Source organism: Leuciscus leuciscus, assembly GCF_965113295.1.
Source record: "Leuciscus leuciscus genome assembly, chromosome: 21".
Taxonomy (NCBI): Eukaryota; Metazoa; Chordata; class Actinopteri; order Cypriniformes; family Leuciscidae; genus Leuciscus; species Leuciscus leuciscus.
In genome coordinates, this window is record NC_138745.1 from 25730696 (window position 1) to 25749311 (window position 18616).

The 18616-nt window shown below is 36.9% G+C and overlaps 1 protein-coding gene across 1 annotated transcript in view; it reads left to right on the plus strand.

The window, feature by feature from the left end:
- gabrz (gamma-aminobutyric acid type A receptor subunit zeta) overlaps positions 1–9398 on the plus strand; it is a 33467-nt gene extending 24069 nt beyond the window's left edge. The window contains exons 5-10 of the mRNA XM_082151174.1: positions 737–954; positions 1319–1401; positions 4173–4310; positions 4500–4652; positions 6536–6729; positions 6843–9398. Of these exons, the coding sequence (XP_082007300.1) occupies positions 737–954; positions 1319–1401; positions 4173–4310; positions 4500–4652; positions 6536–6729; positions 6843–7175 (1119 nt within the window). The 3' untranslated portion in view covers positions 7176–9398. The remainder of the gene's footprint in view (positions 1–736; positions 955–1318; positions 1402–4172; positions 4311–4499; positions 4653–6535; positions 6730–6842) is intronic.
- The last annotated feature ends 9218 nt before the right edge of the window (positions 9399–18616 follow it).

Below are 18616 nucleotides of genomic sequence, written 5' to 3' on the forward strand. Positions count from 1 at the left end.
ATGAAATGAGAATATCTTTTCTCATCCATAATATCAATATCACCCAACCTATTTTCTGAATACGTATCTTATTTTGAATGGTTCATTCATGCATATATGTTTTTTTTAACACTGTTAATAAAATATTGAAACTTTGATACACTTATACACAATATTGTAACACTTTATTTTAAGGTGACATAGTTACTACATTTACTTACTATAGTAATAACAGTAAATTGTGCATAATTACAAGTAAGTAACCCTAAACCAAACCCTAACCCTAACCCTAACCCTAACCCTAACTTTATAGTAAGTACATGTAGTTAATTAATATTATTCATTACTTATTTGAGTAAGTACAATGTAACTGCTTCACCTTAAAATAAAGTGTAACCCATATTTCCCTTATGCTTTAAATACGAGAACACATCTTTAGAAACGTTATAACAATTGTTTTCAGTTTTACCTTTTCCAACCTTCCCTTTTCATCATCATATATAATATAATATAAAAATCGAATAAACAGCTAAATTAATGTTGAATTTTGAATGTGTGTTCAAGTTATTGTCTGTATGAACTGCATTTTAATGTAGATTTTTAAAAATCTCAATAGATCTAAAAAAAGAAAAGAAAAAAAGTCACATCCTTGCCCCTTTGATCTTTGGACAGAGTTATATAAGAGCTGAGTCTATGATGTAAATCAAAGCTTGTGGTGCACATCGCTGAATTAAGAATTTCTGTTCAACCTCTCCAGGATTACACAGCCACCATCTTTCTTCGTCAGCGCTGGACAGATGAACGCTTGTGTTTTGATGGCAATAAGAGCTTGAGTCTGGATGGGAGACTTGTGGAACTCCTTTGGGTCCCTGATACATTCATTGTGGATTCCAAGAAATCCTTCCTGCATGACATCACTGTCGAAAACAGACTGATCCGGATATTTCCCAACGGAACTGTGCTGTATGCCCTAAGGTAGTGAGGTGTCATTCACTGGATCTGGTCTTCATTCAGATGCTATACTGGGGTCTTATGATTGTTGAGGAATGGGCTTACTGTTGATGGACTGACTGGAGGGTTGATAGAGGGAATGGGGCATCAGAAGACAACTAGAAAGAGGTAGGGATAAATATGGGCTAGTGGAAGAGTTCACAATAGTGGAAAACAGGGTAAAAATAGAGGTGGTGGCAGGGGACAGTTTGTACAGATGGGCAGCTGGCATCAAATATTAAGCTTGAAAGTAGCATTCACGGACAGTGAGCTGATTTCCAGTGTTATATAAGCAACAACATTCTCTCATGTATGTTACTCTCTTTGTTTTACCTCTCTGTTTCTCTAGAATTACCACCACAGTGGCCTGCAGTATGGATCTAACCAAATATCCCATGGACAGGCAGACGTGCATGCTTCAACTTGAAAGCTGTAGGCCTCAAATAATTCTCTATTTCTCTTGAAACCGTTGCCAAATTTGAGATATAACTCAGTGGGTTTCATTCACTAGTAATTGTGTAGGTGTTTATAATGTACAACGTTTATATATGCCTAGACTTTACATGATTGCCAGATAAATGCACCATACTTTAATAATTACATACATACAATTACATACAATAATACACATACATAATTTTTATTCTGAAATTAGAAAGACTCATTGTAGGGTTGGGTTATATTACATTTTTATTTTTACATTAATATGCCGTATATTTAGACTTTATACACATTTTATATGTGAATAATGTTTATTATGTCAGTAAGACTTTTTAAAAGTTTTTGAAAGAATGCTCACTTATGGTTATCATGATGGCATTTATTTAATCAGAAAATAAATGTACAATTAATATTACATTTTTAATTAAAGTTTTGATATTTTAATATTTAAAATGTAATTTATTCTTGCGATAGCAAAGTTGAATTTTCAGCATCATTACTCTAGACTTTAGCTCCACATGATCCTTGGTGATCAAGAACCATTTCTTACTATTATTGTTGAAAATGGCTGTACTGCTAATATAAAGTTAAACAAAAACAGTATTTATTTGAAATAGAAATCATTCACACACACACACACACACACACACACACACACACACACACACACACACACACACACACACACACACACACACACACACACACACACACACACACACACACACACACAACACACACACACACACACACACACACACACACACACACACACACACACACCAACACACACACACACACACACACACACACACACACACACACACACACACACACACACACACACACACACACACACACACACACACACACACACACACACACACACACACACACACACACAGGTTTTACTTGCAGATAAATGTGTACACATTAGTGAATGAGACCCAATTAGTGAATTTTATGACCTTACAGTGACCTTACAGTGCTTCTAGTCTCTTATTTAATCAGCACTACAGAGTGCTTGTGATTCATGCTGTGTGGCAGGCATAAGAGTGTCTAACCTTTTAAGATACATGCATGTTTCAAGCCTTTTTAAATTTGTGAAACTCTTGTGAAATATTCATTTCACTAATGATAGATGCTCCAGGTGTACACGCCATAAATGTCCCATAAGTGTTAAAAAATTAATCTGTATACAAGATCTTCCATACTCACCCAAGACTGCTGTGTAAGGGTTTGGCATGTATGAACATTTTAATTCAAACAAGTTTTTTTTTTATGTTCCATACTGAGACAAAAATAGAAATATTCTGAACTGATTTAACCAAACATTTAGGTCCAGAATGGTTACTTACACAATATGCAACAGGAGATAAATGGAGCCAGCTAGACTATTACCAAACCAAAGGCCTAAACCAGCTTGGACAGGCATGTAAATTCATAGTTGTTCACACTAATATTTTCAGCAGGACATACAGTTTAAAGTTTCATTAGTCTTTTCTTCCCTGTTGTGATGTGTGTCAGAGTGAAATGGCTTCTTGAACGATAAATAATGTAGAGCTTGACTTGATTTTGTCCATCTGGAATTGATTGGATGATTGAATCGTTGTGGTTTTGCTGTGATGTGAGTGACAGGTAGTCCTGCCCTCGCAACAGTAAACACATCATCAGAGAAGAGATAAGATGTAGCTCCAGGAGGGAGGGGAAGTTATTCTGATTAAAGATTATGATGGCACAGGAATTAAAGAAATAAAAATAAAGATATGCACAGATAAATAATTTATAATAAATACTGCAGTATTCCATAAAATAAAAGAACTGCCATTTAGATTTCATGGTGACTTTAAATTAGCAACACAATGTGACAGCTAGCCTACTCTCCTCACAGATCAGTATGCTTATTTATTTATTTTAAATATATGGAATCAGGGCAACATATTTCACAATGTTTTATTCTCTAGATAATGTGCAAAGTAAAATTTTTTTTAACTCTCTTGCACACTAAACTTTGCATGACACAGTGCCATCTTGAGGTGTAGATTATGTATTACAACAAAATACAGTGTGCTGCATGAACAAATTACACTATTATTATAGTTAATAATCATTATGCTGTTTGTGGGTCAGACTGACCCTAGCTGGTTTTAACACAATTCACCTAAAATTACACTATGAGAAAAAGAAAAAAAATCAACAATTACAAACAGATCAAAACAGTATTTGTAACAGAATTAACACAGAAACTCATTAAAAAAATACAACTAAATTAATTTGAGAACTTATGATAAAAATGTATTTTATCAAATATTTTTTAACATAATAGAAAACTTTTTCTTTTAATTTACATTTTCACAAAGTGAATGTACTGTATATAGCAATTACAACTTGTTTAAAGCTTGTAATTTTTTATGGTTCTGCTTTTGTATATGGATATTTACTATCCCTAATTAGGCATATCATTTAGCATTTTAGATAAATCAGACAACAGTTTGAAAATTCCTCAGGGAACCCATGGTGAATTAGCATTTCAGGTTGGCTTACAAATGACTGAACAGCTCTGTTCAAAATTATAGAATTTATGGTAATGCATGTATTATAGCATAATGCTCTAGCAGGGCTGCATATAAAATCAGTGGTTATCGAATGCTTTCTTACTGCTCTATAAGTGTAATTTGATGTAAATATAGTAGCTCTCAGCATTGGAATTACTTATTGTGTAGTGATAATTGGCTCTTTGATTTATATTATGTTCTCCTCAGGGGGATATAACGTGAAAGATGTTGTTTTCTACTGGACAAGGGGAAACCAATCAGTTAGCGGTCTTGATCATTTACAGCTGGCTCAGTACACCCTTGAGGACCACTACACCTCTGAATCTGAAGCCGTTTATGAGACTGGTATGCACACACACACACACACACACACACACACACACACACACACACACACACACACACACACACACACACACACACACACACACACACACACACACACACACACACACACACACACTGATATTTTGAAGACTTTACATGCTGTATTGATGTTTTTACTTTCTCTTTTATTTACTAATAATGTAACAGGTAACTACCCAAAGTTGATCTTCCACTTCAAACTCAAGCGGAGCATCTTATATTTCATTCTGGAGACGTATGTTCCTTCCAGTGCTCTGGTGGTCCTGTCCTGGGTCTCATTTTGGATCAGTCAGTCTTCTGTACCTGCTCGCATCTGCATAGGTAAGAACGTGAAGCAATCATTGCCAAATTAACATAAGCTCATCAAAATATATCAACACCTCTTCAGTATTCAGTAACTTGAACTAATCAACTTACATGATCATTATAAAGGCTTTTAAATGACAAAACACATTAACTTACACATATTTGAGAATCGGAATATCAGATAGTTTGTGATATAGTTTACAAGTTTGTGAATATTTTGAATAAAAATGGAAAAAAACGGCACAATTATGGCTGCGGTGTGTCACATGACAAGCGTGACGTGTCGCCATAGAAATAATAGGTGATGCGTTCTAAAATAACGGTTGCCTTAAAAAACTCACGCTGGGGGGTCAGCTAGAATATTTTAAACTTGCGTGTGAAAGGGTTAACATCTGACCGATGGCAACCTCCCTGCTGCTCACAGGGATAAAGGAAAGAAAAGGCTTTCCTTCTGGATGCCCCGATTTCACATTCTGGTCTGTTCGGCAATGCGGTTAATGACATCATCGACAGGTACCAGGAGGCCAAGAATCTGTCCAGCGAAAGGAGGCAAGAGCAAAATGCCACCCCCCCTAACAAATGCAGAGGGACCGGGAATTGCGCTCAGACACATCTATCTAGGGGGAGACGGGAACTTAGGTATGTCATCTCTTCCAGGAAGGCTAAGAGAAAGTCCTGACTCCTGACTGTTGTGGGCCCTGGCACCCGAGGGCAACCCCTCCCAAGGAGGTCAGTGCACACCACACTATTGTGTGCCCGACCTTCCTTGGGGCTCTCTGCAGGCGTAGCCCCACCATTAACAGTTTTTCGGGAAGTGGAGGATCCCAATGGGCCATTCGCTCCATCTTCAGTAATGAGCGATCTTTCCATTCAGCCTGCTCGATTGGTCCCTGCCAGTTCTCTGATTCAGGGCACCAGACAGGCCATTTCCATCGAAAAAATTATCCCTCTGGCAGACTTTCTGGCAGCGTGGCAGCTACTTCCGAATGTCTCTCAGTGGGTACTGAATACGAAGAAAAGGTTACAGTGCTACAGGTTACAGTTCAATGGCGTAGTAGCAACAGTGGTATGTCAAGAATCCAAAAAAGTATTTTTCAATCAGGAACTACAATCTCTCCTGGTGAAAGGGGCCATAGAGAAAGTACCCGTCCCAGAGAGATATTCATGGTTTTACAGCTAGTGCTTTATTGTGCCCAAAAAGGACTATTTTCAGATGCTTCAGACATTGGCTCATGCGAAGCATTTGTGTCAAGCCATGATGCAGCTCCTCGTTCCACTCTCAGGGAACCCGGTTACATCCGTAACCTCAGACAATTTTATGAAATGATTAATTGCATTATACCATGTAAAAAAGTTTTCTTAACCTAAAAAAAATAAGACAATATTACAATCAATTTAATTAAACTCAACTAACAACTGAAAACTTAAATAGGTTACTTAAATTCATTTGATGAGTAACAGAAAGTCTATTGAATTTTAACATTCTTGTCAAGGCAACTAAAGATTTAGCAATGCAAGGAGCTACAAACCTCTTTCTTTCACATTTACACGTGATTTTTAAAACCACTATATGATATGGGCTTTATTTGCCTCTTAAAACTAGGCAAACATATTACCTTGATTGACAAATATATTAAATCCAACAGTTGCATCAGATGCATATAGGCTACCTCGACGCACAAATCTCAAGCATGCAGTGATCAACAAATACTAATTCAGTAAAAATATGAACCATATATGACAGCAACAGAAAGTAAAATTAAGTCAGTAAAATGAAAATCATAAATAGATTTTTTTTTTTTTTTTTTCAGTAAAGAATCATATTTCCAAATTACTTTGACAGTTTATAGGATTCCCTAATGTTTATTAACTCAGTACTTTTTGGCATTAACTCATAGGAGTGACCACAGTCTTGACTATGACCACCTTGATGATGGGGGCCCGTACCTCTCTACCCAATGCCAACTGCTTCATTAAAGCCATCGATGTATATCTGGGCATCTGCTTCAGCTTCATCTTTGGCGCACTGATTGAATATGCAGTTGCTCATTTCTGCACGTTACACCAGCCGAATGCTGCCAATGCATATATGGTAGGTGAACGTGAACAAGTAACGATACCATAATGGCCATGAATAAGATCATCTTCACCTTGCCATAGTCATGACAATAAATCAAACACATTTATGTCTCATTGTTGCATCAGTATGGGCAGGAAATGCAAGAGCGCGAGGAAGAGATGAACGGCATCGTCAATTCCATTGGCAGCCGTGCTTTGCGGGCCCGTAAACGGGAGGAGATGCTGTCCCGGATGGGCAGCACCAGCAACCCCACCCCCAGTGAGAGTAAGGAGGAGATCAACTCGCAGCCACAGAGCCGCTGCACCAAGTGCATGTCGACGACACGCCGTATCATACGCTGTCTGAACTGCTGCAAAGTGGAGAACCCGCACTACATCGACAACTACTCAAGGCTGTCCTTCCCCCTCTCCTTCGTCTTCATCAACCTCCTCTACTGGACCTACTACTTGTACTTCTAAAGCTCCTGCTGTTGGCCTGTGTTGAGGGGTTTGCAGTGATTTAAGTGTGCGTCCTTTTTTGTGTCACAGTTTACCTAAGGGTTTATACTCTTACATGTCAGCATGCATTTCAGTTCAACTCATGTCCCCCGAGAATGACTGACTGTGTTCATGTCACCCAAGTATGCGTTATTCCTTGTGGTATGCAGGATGTGAGTGAGTTTGGACTGCACAGATATATGCAGATTTCTACCATATACCTTGAAGATGCATCTCCATCTCTGTTCCAGGAATACGTGGCCTTCATTTTCCGAGGAGCTTTAGGTTCACTCAAATCCACAACAAAAATCGGCCTAGCTGTAAATTGCAGTATGATTTTATGATGTCCGTACAACAAATACGTAAAACCTGACCTGAATGTAATTATGATTACATTGTCGTTTAGCACAAAAAGCATGACTTATAAATCACTGTTGACACAATTAACAAACCATAAGCAATTCACGAAACTGAAAGTTTGTTTAAAATGTTTGATTTATGAAATGAACATCAGAATCGTAGCAGCATGTTTAACAGCTACAGTAATAATAAGCAACTGGACCAAAGATTTAATGTGTATCTAATGTTCATAATCACAATCTGAATTCAAATGAGCACAAGTTATACATTGTTTTTGGGGCATATACTGTTTGTTTTTGCAAATCCAGCAGTCATATGTCTTCTTATTAGCTGCCAAACAGGAATCAGGTTGGTTTTACTCATTTTCTCCTGGCGATTTGTCTGCGTGAGTTGCAAGCGAATATTCTCTTAGAGATAGAAACTCTGATTATGAATGATTCTGTATTATTTGCATGATCATTTATTTATTCTGCTGTATGTTGTTGTATTTAATTATTTAATTATTTTTTGTTAATTAAATGCTTTATCCAACTTAAGGCTCTTTGACCTAGTTAAAGTTGGGCCATTAAGAACTGCACTATAGTATTTTTGATAGCAGACCATTTCGGGCAAATGCCACAACTAAAACATTGATGCATATTTGCAAATGGCATAATCAACACTGATATTTACATGATTTCTTGGCAGAATTTTATGCATTATTGATGTCTGAATTGATATGATTTGCATATAGTTTGCAATACATGTTTTTTCCCCCCACTGTCAACACGTTTTGTTATCGAACTGCTTGTTTGTATGATCTTTTTCAAGAACATGTTATTCACCTGACCTTTGTGAGTAAATCTTTTCTTTTACTGTGAATGTCACTTCTTACAGGTGAGTATATTTTGTGCTCAAATTAAGCTGTATTTTATCCTTTTGCACTGAGATTTTGAATTACAAAGGCAGTATTACTTTGCCAAGAAGCATTTTCTTTTTGTATATACTTGCTAAATATTGCAAATGATGTACACCAAATAATATTTATTATTAATACTGTTATTTTAATAATGCATGAAAGTTGCGTACAATTGTTAAAGAGACAGAAGACCATGTTGCTATGTTTTCCATGCATGGGGAGTTCTGCATCTGTTTTTAGAGATTTGGACATAATAAAGTTATAACTGACTAAAAGTAATATATTTTGAGACAGAACATAATATTTGTTTAAAAAAATGTTTTTTAGCTGTTCTATTTACCAGTACACACTACACACTATTGCTAATAAAACACATTTATTAGCATCATGACAACTGCTAGGTTTCTATGTACTAAAAACAAATAATGGAAGTGAAATTTAGCAGACTCTTGTAATGCCCTGTCACAAAACCGTTCAATGGCAGTGGCATCTTGGAGTCTTACTGCCCCTTACTGGTGAGTCCAGTTCTTTGAATGCTTTCTACGTTTATTTTTATCCTCATCTAAATCCAGAAACCAACTCAATAACAGAAATACACACTTGGCAAAACATCTGTCACTGCAGCATATTACAGCCCTTAGGATAGTGTGTTGTCAGTGCTGATCCTGATGCCAAAGAGCTAGTGATTTAACATCCAGTCTTCAGGATTTTCTTTTTGAAAATGAAAATGTTTGTTTACTCAATTTATGCACATTCCTTTGCGGTATTTATAGTAGCCCATCATTTATTATTAAATGCTGTCACTATGTTCACTGGACAAATTTGATTTCAGCATGTAAATTAAATTAACACTCTTTCAAGTATTATTTTTTTGATGTAGTAAGATACTTCATGTCTCACTATGCATGTAAAGTTAATGTTTAAACTTTAGGGTAATAAAATATTTTTACTCAAATCTGAATATTTGTACCTTTGTCTTTTTATTTGTTTTCCACCTTCCAGTAAATGTGACCTCTTACCTCCCTTGTGAATATTGGCACTTAATTTACCAGCATTTCATTCATTATTTATATCCTGATGAAACCAAACCACATGGTGGCGCTGCGATGTCAACTTCACCAGGAAAGGCTCAGATCAAAATAGACATCACAGCAGTTCTCATTGATTTTCTTGATTAAGAAGAATTGAGTATGACCCAATACCTATTATCTTGGTCCCAAACCTGTATAATCAGTTGTTTAATGCTGAAGATAGCATGCCAGAGATGGTTAAATAGATTAAGGGATGTGGATATGGGACACAGTGTTGTTAACTTCACAGAGAGATGTCCAGTCAGCCATACTCATGCTCTTTCTCCTGCCCCAGTATCACACAAAAGGGGAATGGATATCAAGAGTCGTAAAAAAAATCTAATCATTGTGCACTGCAATTTGGTGGCTACTAGGTGTCCTTTTTCAGATAACATTAAACATTTTTTAACCAAATACTTGTTTATATATATATATATATATATATATATATATATATATAATTTGCTAATAATACAAATAAAATAAATACAAAATAAAAAAATAAAAAAAACATAAAACCACATTTCAAATAATATAATATCTTGTATATTAAATAAAAATATTAAAAAAATATTGTGTGTGTGTGTGTGTGTGTGTGTGTGTGTGTGTGTGTGTGTGTGTGTGTGTGTGTGTGTGTATGCACACATATACAGTATAATATATGTAATATGTGTAACGTGTACTATATCTGTATGTATATGATTTCATTTGATGTAACAGAAACTGGTTTCATTTACAAATCATCCAGAGGGAATCTGTGGAGCACATATAATGTTTGAGCTTTAGCCTTTATTTATTTAGCTCAGCGGAACACTGAGAGGTGCAGCCACGGTGCATTATGTCACTGAGTCACACCACTTTCTGCACAGATGAGCTGCTCTCTACTCCCCTACCACACTCTCCAAACTCTCTGAGTCAACAAGCACATTTGGCGAATAAGGAAAAAGAGCCAGTACATTCTGTCTGCACCTGGAGCAATGAGGGCCAGGTGGTATGCATGTGGCTCAGAGACAGGAAGGTCAAAAGCTGTACAATATGGATAATTTTCCACTTTTACCCCTTTTTCCTCTCTAATTAAGGGTAAAAGCCCTGCCCCTTCTGCTCTATTTTCAGATTTCAGGTCACATGTGAAGCACCAGTCATTTTATATTCTGTACATGATGCAAAGGAATGTGCGAGTTAAGCAGAATGCCCAGCATTTGTATTCAAGAGTTCAGCATATGTATATAAGGATTTGTGTGTGTTTGTGTCCTGTAGGGTGTGAGCTATCTGAAGAATAAATGAATTTTGAAAGAGGTCATCTTCCAGAAATGTTTGCATATACAATTTATGATTGATTTAGTCAGCAAGACGACATTCCTATATGGTTTAGCCTATTTGTAAAAGTGGATGGCTTGTCTCAATATGCCTGAGTGTCCATCTTCAGGAGATAAAGTTGTTCAATCACTCCTTGCACTCTTGCACTCTTAAAATGAGCTTTCTCAACTCTCAAACTTTTGATATACATTTTGATAAACAGATTCAAACTGATGCACATGCTGAATTGCCTCATTGGCCCTGTCCCAAATGGCGCACTTCATGCAGACTTTCGGTCTTGTGGACTTGAATTGCGCGTGCTCGCTGAGTCTACGAGTCCGTAGGCCGTCCCATTCAGCATTTTACCGCTCTGAAGTGTGCTCAGCAGCGCCCCCTTTGTACCCTTGAAGCGGTCTTCCACGAAGCCCGCATAGAAGCAGGCTCCACGCACTTTAACTACCCAGGAATCCTTGCGAAAGGCCAATCAGACAACAGATGGGAGGAGATTTCACTCACGGATAATTGTTGACATGGCTGAGAAGAAAATATTACTGTTTTTATGACCTAAATGTACATTTTACCAGTTGTAACCTACAGTTTATACAAACATTATGGTCATCGAGCAGTGGTTGATGTCTCAAACATAATAATAGCGCGTTTAATAATATGATCGCATTATGATTCATTAAATAAATAGAACCGAATGTCAGGGCTTCACTGAGTCATATGTAAACATAGTATGAATATTGAAACCTGTAAATTGAAAAAATTATGTTTAAATTATGTTTTAAAATTGTAATCTTAGTTCAAATGGAACATTATTTTTATGTTCAACTGTATACATCATTTAAATAAGCATGATGTATCTATTGTCTAATGCCCAGGTGATATGCACAATATCAAAATATAGAACTGTAAAATTAGACTGTGTAGTTGACATGGAGATAAGACGTCGGAGCGCAAAAATGTGATTTCTCCTGTCCAACAACAACTAGACCGTTATTTCCGGCATGCCGATCGAGTCTGTCCCAAAAATACCTCTCAATGCGCCCTCGTGGACTCGCACCAAGGGCCCTATAGGTCTGCACTACATGACGTCACCAAAGTGTGGACTCTGAGGAAGTCCACAAGTCCGGAGTGTGCCATTTGGGACAGGGCCATTCAGGGTTTTCATTGTCCGGGTGGGCCTGATCATGGTTTTTACAAGGGAGGTTTCTACAAGGTTTCGAGTTACAATTATAATTACACGAAAGTATAGCAGTGGTTTTGTTTGTTGGTTTCAACCAAACCTAGTTCGAATTACGTAAACAAACATAATTAATAACAGTCAGGAAACAAGTAAAAATGATAAATTTTAGCAGCAGGTTTTAAATATTATATATTAGTATTGTGTTTTTATTTAATTTTTTATGTTAGGCTATGTTTTACATTTTTGTACACTACACACGTTTTATTTTTGGCTTTTTATGGCAGGTTCCGCTATGAAAACATTATATAATCAATATTCCCCACTATTGGTCAGGCTAAAAAAAATACTTTTTGCGGGCAATAAGGGTGGAATTGTTCAAAAAGATTTGATTCTGATTCAGCGGTCTCGCGCTGTCCTCTTTCAAACTTCTTTGATAAAAACCATAGACTGTAAAAAATAGATAAAAACGCAAGATAACGCCACCTTGTGTCTCAAAAGTTACCGCCTGTGGAAAAAAGATGGCCTGGGGAGCTTCAATAGAGCCGTTGTGGTGAACATAATTCGACAGATGATCGAAAACATCGCTCGGAAACACAAGGAACCGGTAAGAGACCCAATGAGCTGGATGAGAAAGGACTTAAAATAGAAGACAAATAACTTGGTCGCATATTATTTTGCGCATATAATTTTCTTCTAAAATTAGTATTTTTATCAAGCTCGTATATTTAAGTTCAGGATTTTCACTTTCATGACAATTTAGGTAATTTTCATTGCCATAAAAGTGAAATAAGTGAACATAAACATACTAGCTTGATAAAAATGATCATTCTAGAAGGAAATTTCAGATGGCACTTAGAGGCTTTTGCATCTGAACTCTTCATATATATATATATATATATATATATATATATATATATATATATATATATATATTATTACATGTCAGATTCCCATCGTGAGAACGAGTGTTGGGTGAACTACTGTATCTTTTCCAGGGCTGCATTGGTGAAAATGTTTAATAGGTTTTTTCCTCCCTTCTTTTTTCTTGTTGAAGCCAAGGCATGTGCCTATAGGAATTGGCTTTCAAAAAATAAACCTACAAAGCAGTAGGCCTACATTCTGGAGTCAAATGTGACTAGTCCCAGTCACTCGTCACTCCTACGAGTTGGTATATTAAAGGCAGATTTTTGGTTTACAGTGCAAGAATTTCCTCTGCCAGTAGATGCTAACTACATATCATCTGATAAAGCTGGATTCTAAGGTGTAGATTTGGAGGAGTGTATAATATGATGATTGTACGTTTAAACTCTGCCATAGCATTAGCATGCAGGGTTCACATAAGGCGTAGGACTCGATCCCAGCACATTTGTATCTTTTTTTCATTTTATTTTTAGTTTTCAGACACGCAGCGATCTATCCCTAAGGGTCCTCATGAATATTCATCTCTCAGTTTTTATGAGAAGAGAATCACCAATGCAAGAATAACTACAGTATAATACATTTACATCCTCAGAAGCTTTTAGACACGTAACTGCAGTGCACCATAAAAGTCTGTTTTACACTTGGCATACAGGGACTCTAAATGCATACTGCTCGTGTTTGTGACGGCATGCAGATTTTCATACAATAAACGTCTTAAAAAGAGCCCTTCATTACAACAATGAATGATGGAAAATAATAAATCTTGGGTTAGAGCTGTAAGCAGCATTATATTCTTGCAACACTTTCGGGTACTATTAACACATTGACCTATTTCCAATTGATCACGTGTTCATAAATGCAAAATAAGGCACTTAAGAGAAGGAACATGAAGGAAAAAAGGAGGAGGAACAGCAATGGATAGAGAGGAATGTGTGTGAATGATGAAAAGCATGGTGCGGTTCTCGGGGTGAGTGCGCTTCAGAGCACACTGCTCCCACACACACAGGGAGTGGTGCGTTCTTTGGCACGCTGTAAATCTAGGCCATTGGCTGTCCGACAATCGCTCACATACATGCGCTAGCACATTTAAACACACTCAGCAAGTCCATGGGCAACACAGCAAGTGCATATATGAAGAGCCAGAGGGCCCAAACATGGAGGGCCCTGTTTCCATGGATATATCTCGCCATTCTTGTGCAATAGGATGCAAAAATTGTGTGGAGGGGGGAGGGGGCGAGCACTGTTGAGCAGGACATTACTAATTAGAAGGAAGTCATTGTGGTTCAACACCGCAAATGTTGATTCATACGAGGATGTATATCTGCCTGGGTGGTAAAATAAAGCAATAAGCAGCTAGGGGCATTGTTAGGCACGACGTGGAGTGGAAAATATTCATTTTAATATTTATTTTATTCATAAAATAAACACCAGCAACAAAAAATATAACGTTACAACACATTTATTCCTCCGCCAAGCTATGTAGCTCCAAAGAGGTTGCCAAGCAACACAGAATCACAAACGGTTGCACAGTAATACTAATGTAATGCGGTCACAGGTGTATGTTTGTTGAGTAATTTACAACAGCTTCGAACGCGGCTCAACCAATCTGAATCAAGGACCGGAACTATCCGTTTTATAAAATTGATCTTATGGTATCAGAGTATATTGGCTATTTATACTAATTGCATAGGTGATCGTTGGCTCATGATATGGTTTTCTGTTTTAATGAAAAGACATCTGAGTTATGTAACATTGAGGGCACTCTGTAGTAACAGGAAAAGATCAATACAAATTAAGCTCATTCAACAGTATTTGTGGCAAAATGTCGATTACCACTAAAAATAATTTCAACTTGTCCCTTGTTTTCGTAAAAGACAAAAATCGATGTCACAGCGAGGCACTTTTAAATGAGGCATTTTTTTGTGAATGTGAAATGTGAAGCCTATAATAATAAAAAAAACACTTACATTAATTCACAAGTTAAAACTTGTGTATTATTTGAGCTGTAACGCTGTCATTTTTGCAGTCGTTTAAAGGGTTTACAGCATTTTATTGTCATGGCGACAAAGTTGTATAACTGGAACACAGAAGATGTTAGTAAGCAAATTTATTTCCATACTAAAGTCATGTCAAATCTCATTGCATCTTGTGGGTATACTTTTGAAACAGTAAGTATATTAATGTTTGCTAAACGGCCCCATTCACTTCCATTGCAAGTGCCTCACTGTATCCTAGATATTATTTTTTATTTTAAAGAAAAGGTAGAACATTTGGATTTTTTATGACGGTCACAAAAGACCATTTCAGTGCTGTTCGTTCACCTCTGCCTCTTCAGCCTTGCCTTCGGACACATGTCATAAGTGTTTCCTCAGTACAGTAGCACAAAAGTGTTGTTTGCTTTTTATCCCCCAATGCGGCCAGAGCTGGATTTTGACTACCAACACACATTCCTTTAAACAACATGTTGAACAGCCATTTAGGCAGTGTTTTGGGCTCAATTCAGGTAACCCCCATTTTCACCATCCAATGGAAAATGGAAAAATGGAAAAATTATTTCATGTTTTATGTTTTCTCATTTAATATGCTAGTTCAGTTGGAAATGCATCATATTATGCAAGTAAAACGGACTGCAAACAGCATTTTATGTTGATTTTTAGACCTTATTTCCAAAAGAAGAGTTTGACCTCTGTAAGGAGAAAGGCAAAGAGACAGGACCGAGTCCAAAGAGAGAGAAAGTGTTGATGTTATTTCATGCATAACACAACACACACACACACACACACACACACATAAGCTCACACATTCTGTCAGGGTGGCTGTGTTGTTATTTTTGGAAGAGCACAGAACAGATTTTGATCATGCTAATGTCTGAGCACTTGCCCTCATGCTGAATCTTTGTTCTGACCCAGAAATGTGTTTGTATTTGCAAACAGCATATATAAATGCAGACAGGAGCAAGCGAATGCAGATAGGGAGCGATGGAGAGATTTATATGACTGATCGTGTATGACATATCTAATGATTGATGATGACAGCAGATCCCCTTAAACTACGTGCTGGACTTGCAAAGGTAACTAGCTGAGACATGTTTCTTGCATTGGATGAATTGAACAGAACTGATGGGAACATGCAGAACACTGTGGGTACCACCGGAGTGCAGGAAGTAATGCAGTCACGCTTACTGTAAACCTGTCTGAAGACTCACCTCATATTCCACTCAGCGCAGTCTCAGGTAGCCTGAATTTTAACTACGGATAAATTCCATTCCTTATTGCAGTTTTTTCTATCTTACTCTATCTTGTTCTTGTCCTCCCACTTTGACAGGAACAGACCGTCTGACTGACGGCGACCAGCTGTAGTTTGTTTTGCTTTAATATTAGGGTTGGATTATCTAAAATAGATTAGCACAATAATTGGCATGGAAAAAAATTAATTTAAGTCACAAACAGTTGTACAGATAACATGGAAAATAAAGCAGAAAATTGTGTGTGCATGTGTGTATGTGTATGTGTGAGAGAGAGTACACAACTGCTCACACTATACTGTTCGAAAGTTTGGGACTGTAAGATTTTTTTTTAGAGCATATTACAATTCGTGCATTTCAATATAATCTTTCTATTATTTTATTTATTCTTGTGTATATATACTCTGCATGTGATTATTTATTAGGTTAAAGAATTTTCCATTTTCAAGTGCAAAATGCATCAGATGGTCAGTGAAGGACTATGGGCGTTCTGTAAGCAAGGATTGACTTATTGTAGTTAATGAACTCATCTCGTTTAGCAATGAATTTCCTGGTTGATCTAAAGATTGACTATCCTGGTCAATGACTCACTGCATCTAGGGCTGATAAAAATGCTAGCTGATGAGATAATTTTAAATGTCAGCTGACCCTCCTGTAGAACCTGCCAGATACAGTGTTAAAAACAACAGTTTTGTTCACTCTTCCCATCCTCCAATTAAAACACCATGGAGAGACGGAAGGGGGAGGCATCAAGATAAAATAACTAATGTTCCCTCATTGCCTCTCTGCATGCTTTGAGGTTGAGACTAATTCAATTAGCAGAGCTGAGCCGAAGGCTTTTTGTCACAGCCCCTGAACTAAGGGCATTAGAGTTTGTGTTGGAATGACTGTAATGACCCTGTCCCTGATCATGAGAAGTCAGGAAATCTTCCAATGCTTATGTAATATTGTACATAAATGCCAAGTACTGTAGTTATTGCTAGTGAATATATACGAAAATAGCTAATATCAGATGTTTTGGAAATCTTTGAAAATTAAGGCCTGGTCGTCCATCTATCTGCACAGATCCTCATCGAAGACAGGTTTCTGTGGTTTCTCCCAAGGTTTTGTTCTCCACTGATTGAGTTCGGGTTTCTTACCACTGTCACCTTTTGGCTTGCTAAGTTGAGGACAGTTACTGTAATATTGTCCAGTATTACTGATCTAAATGCACTGACACTATTGGATGGGAACTGAACTAAACTAAATGATGACATCGCTGTTTTCTCCAGAGCTGCTTTATAGATGAATTGAAAAATATTGGGCGTTACAATACCCAAAGTTATTAAATAAAAACATATTATTACATTTCTCACTGAAATACTTGATTCTGATTGGTCGGTTGTCGGTTCTGATTGGTATGATTGGTCGGTTGTTCAGGGGGGTGAGACTTCATTAGACATAAATATAATTGAAACATTCTTCAAAATACCTTTATTTTCTAGATCATTAGAGTTTGGAACAAAATGTGGGTGAGAAATCGAATTTAAATGTTTAGGTGAACTATTATGTATGTGTTAAACATTTACCAAATATGACATTGTTACTGTTTAATTTTGATTTGAAGAAATAATATATATAATGACTGTAATGACCAGCGTTTCCTTGAAAAAAAAAAAAAAAAAAAGGCTTTTCTGAAAGATACCTAAAAGTATAATGACCACTGAAGGCACAACACTTTTTAAAGAACCTCTTATTATAATTGTATTGGTGGGCACATGTCAGTGGCTATATTTTTCTGCATGCTTTAGCTATTATCTGAAAAAGCTCTTCATTCGTGTTATTTTCTTGCTGCAGCTGCTCTCAAAATTTGCCCCCTTTCACCATTCTCATTACAAGATTAAGTAAAACTGTGCATAGCTATCAGTGCACATAGCTGCCATCAGCACTGACACTTGCATGGTGATGTACATTCTGCTCTCCAGCACTCTTTCGCTTACTCTTTTCTCTCTCTCTCTCTCTCTCTCTCTCTCTCTCTATGAAGAATAAGAGTACTTTCTTGTTTCCGTGCCAAAATGCAGGGTATCCGCTGCATTATAATGTAGGATACGTCCTTTTGACCAGATTATAAAAAAGGGAGAATTGTACAAGTATTAATGTTATACTGCTATTATATACTAGGTAGCCACCATATGAATGATGTTTAGTGGTGAGTGAGTCATCACTGTTTAATTACATTATAAAAGAGCCTCTAAATTCTGATTGGATGAGCCACACTCAAAACCATTGTTTTATAATTTTTTCTCTAAAAGTTCACCCAATTCAGCTACAAAGAGCTTTCTAAAAGGGAATAATACCACAGAAAGCATTACACATATGTTTAAAGAGCCCTCTGCACTCTTCATTGTAATCAGTGTGAATCATTGGGGAATCTGATTGTGACAAATAACATGTAGAAAGTGGGTT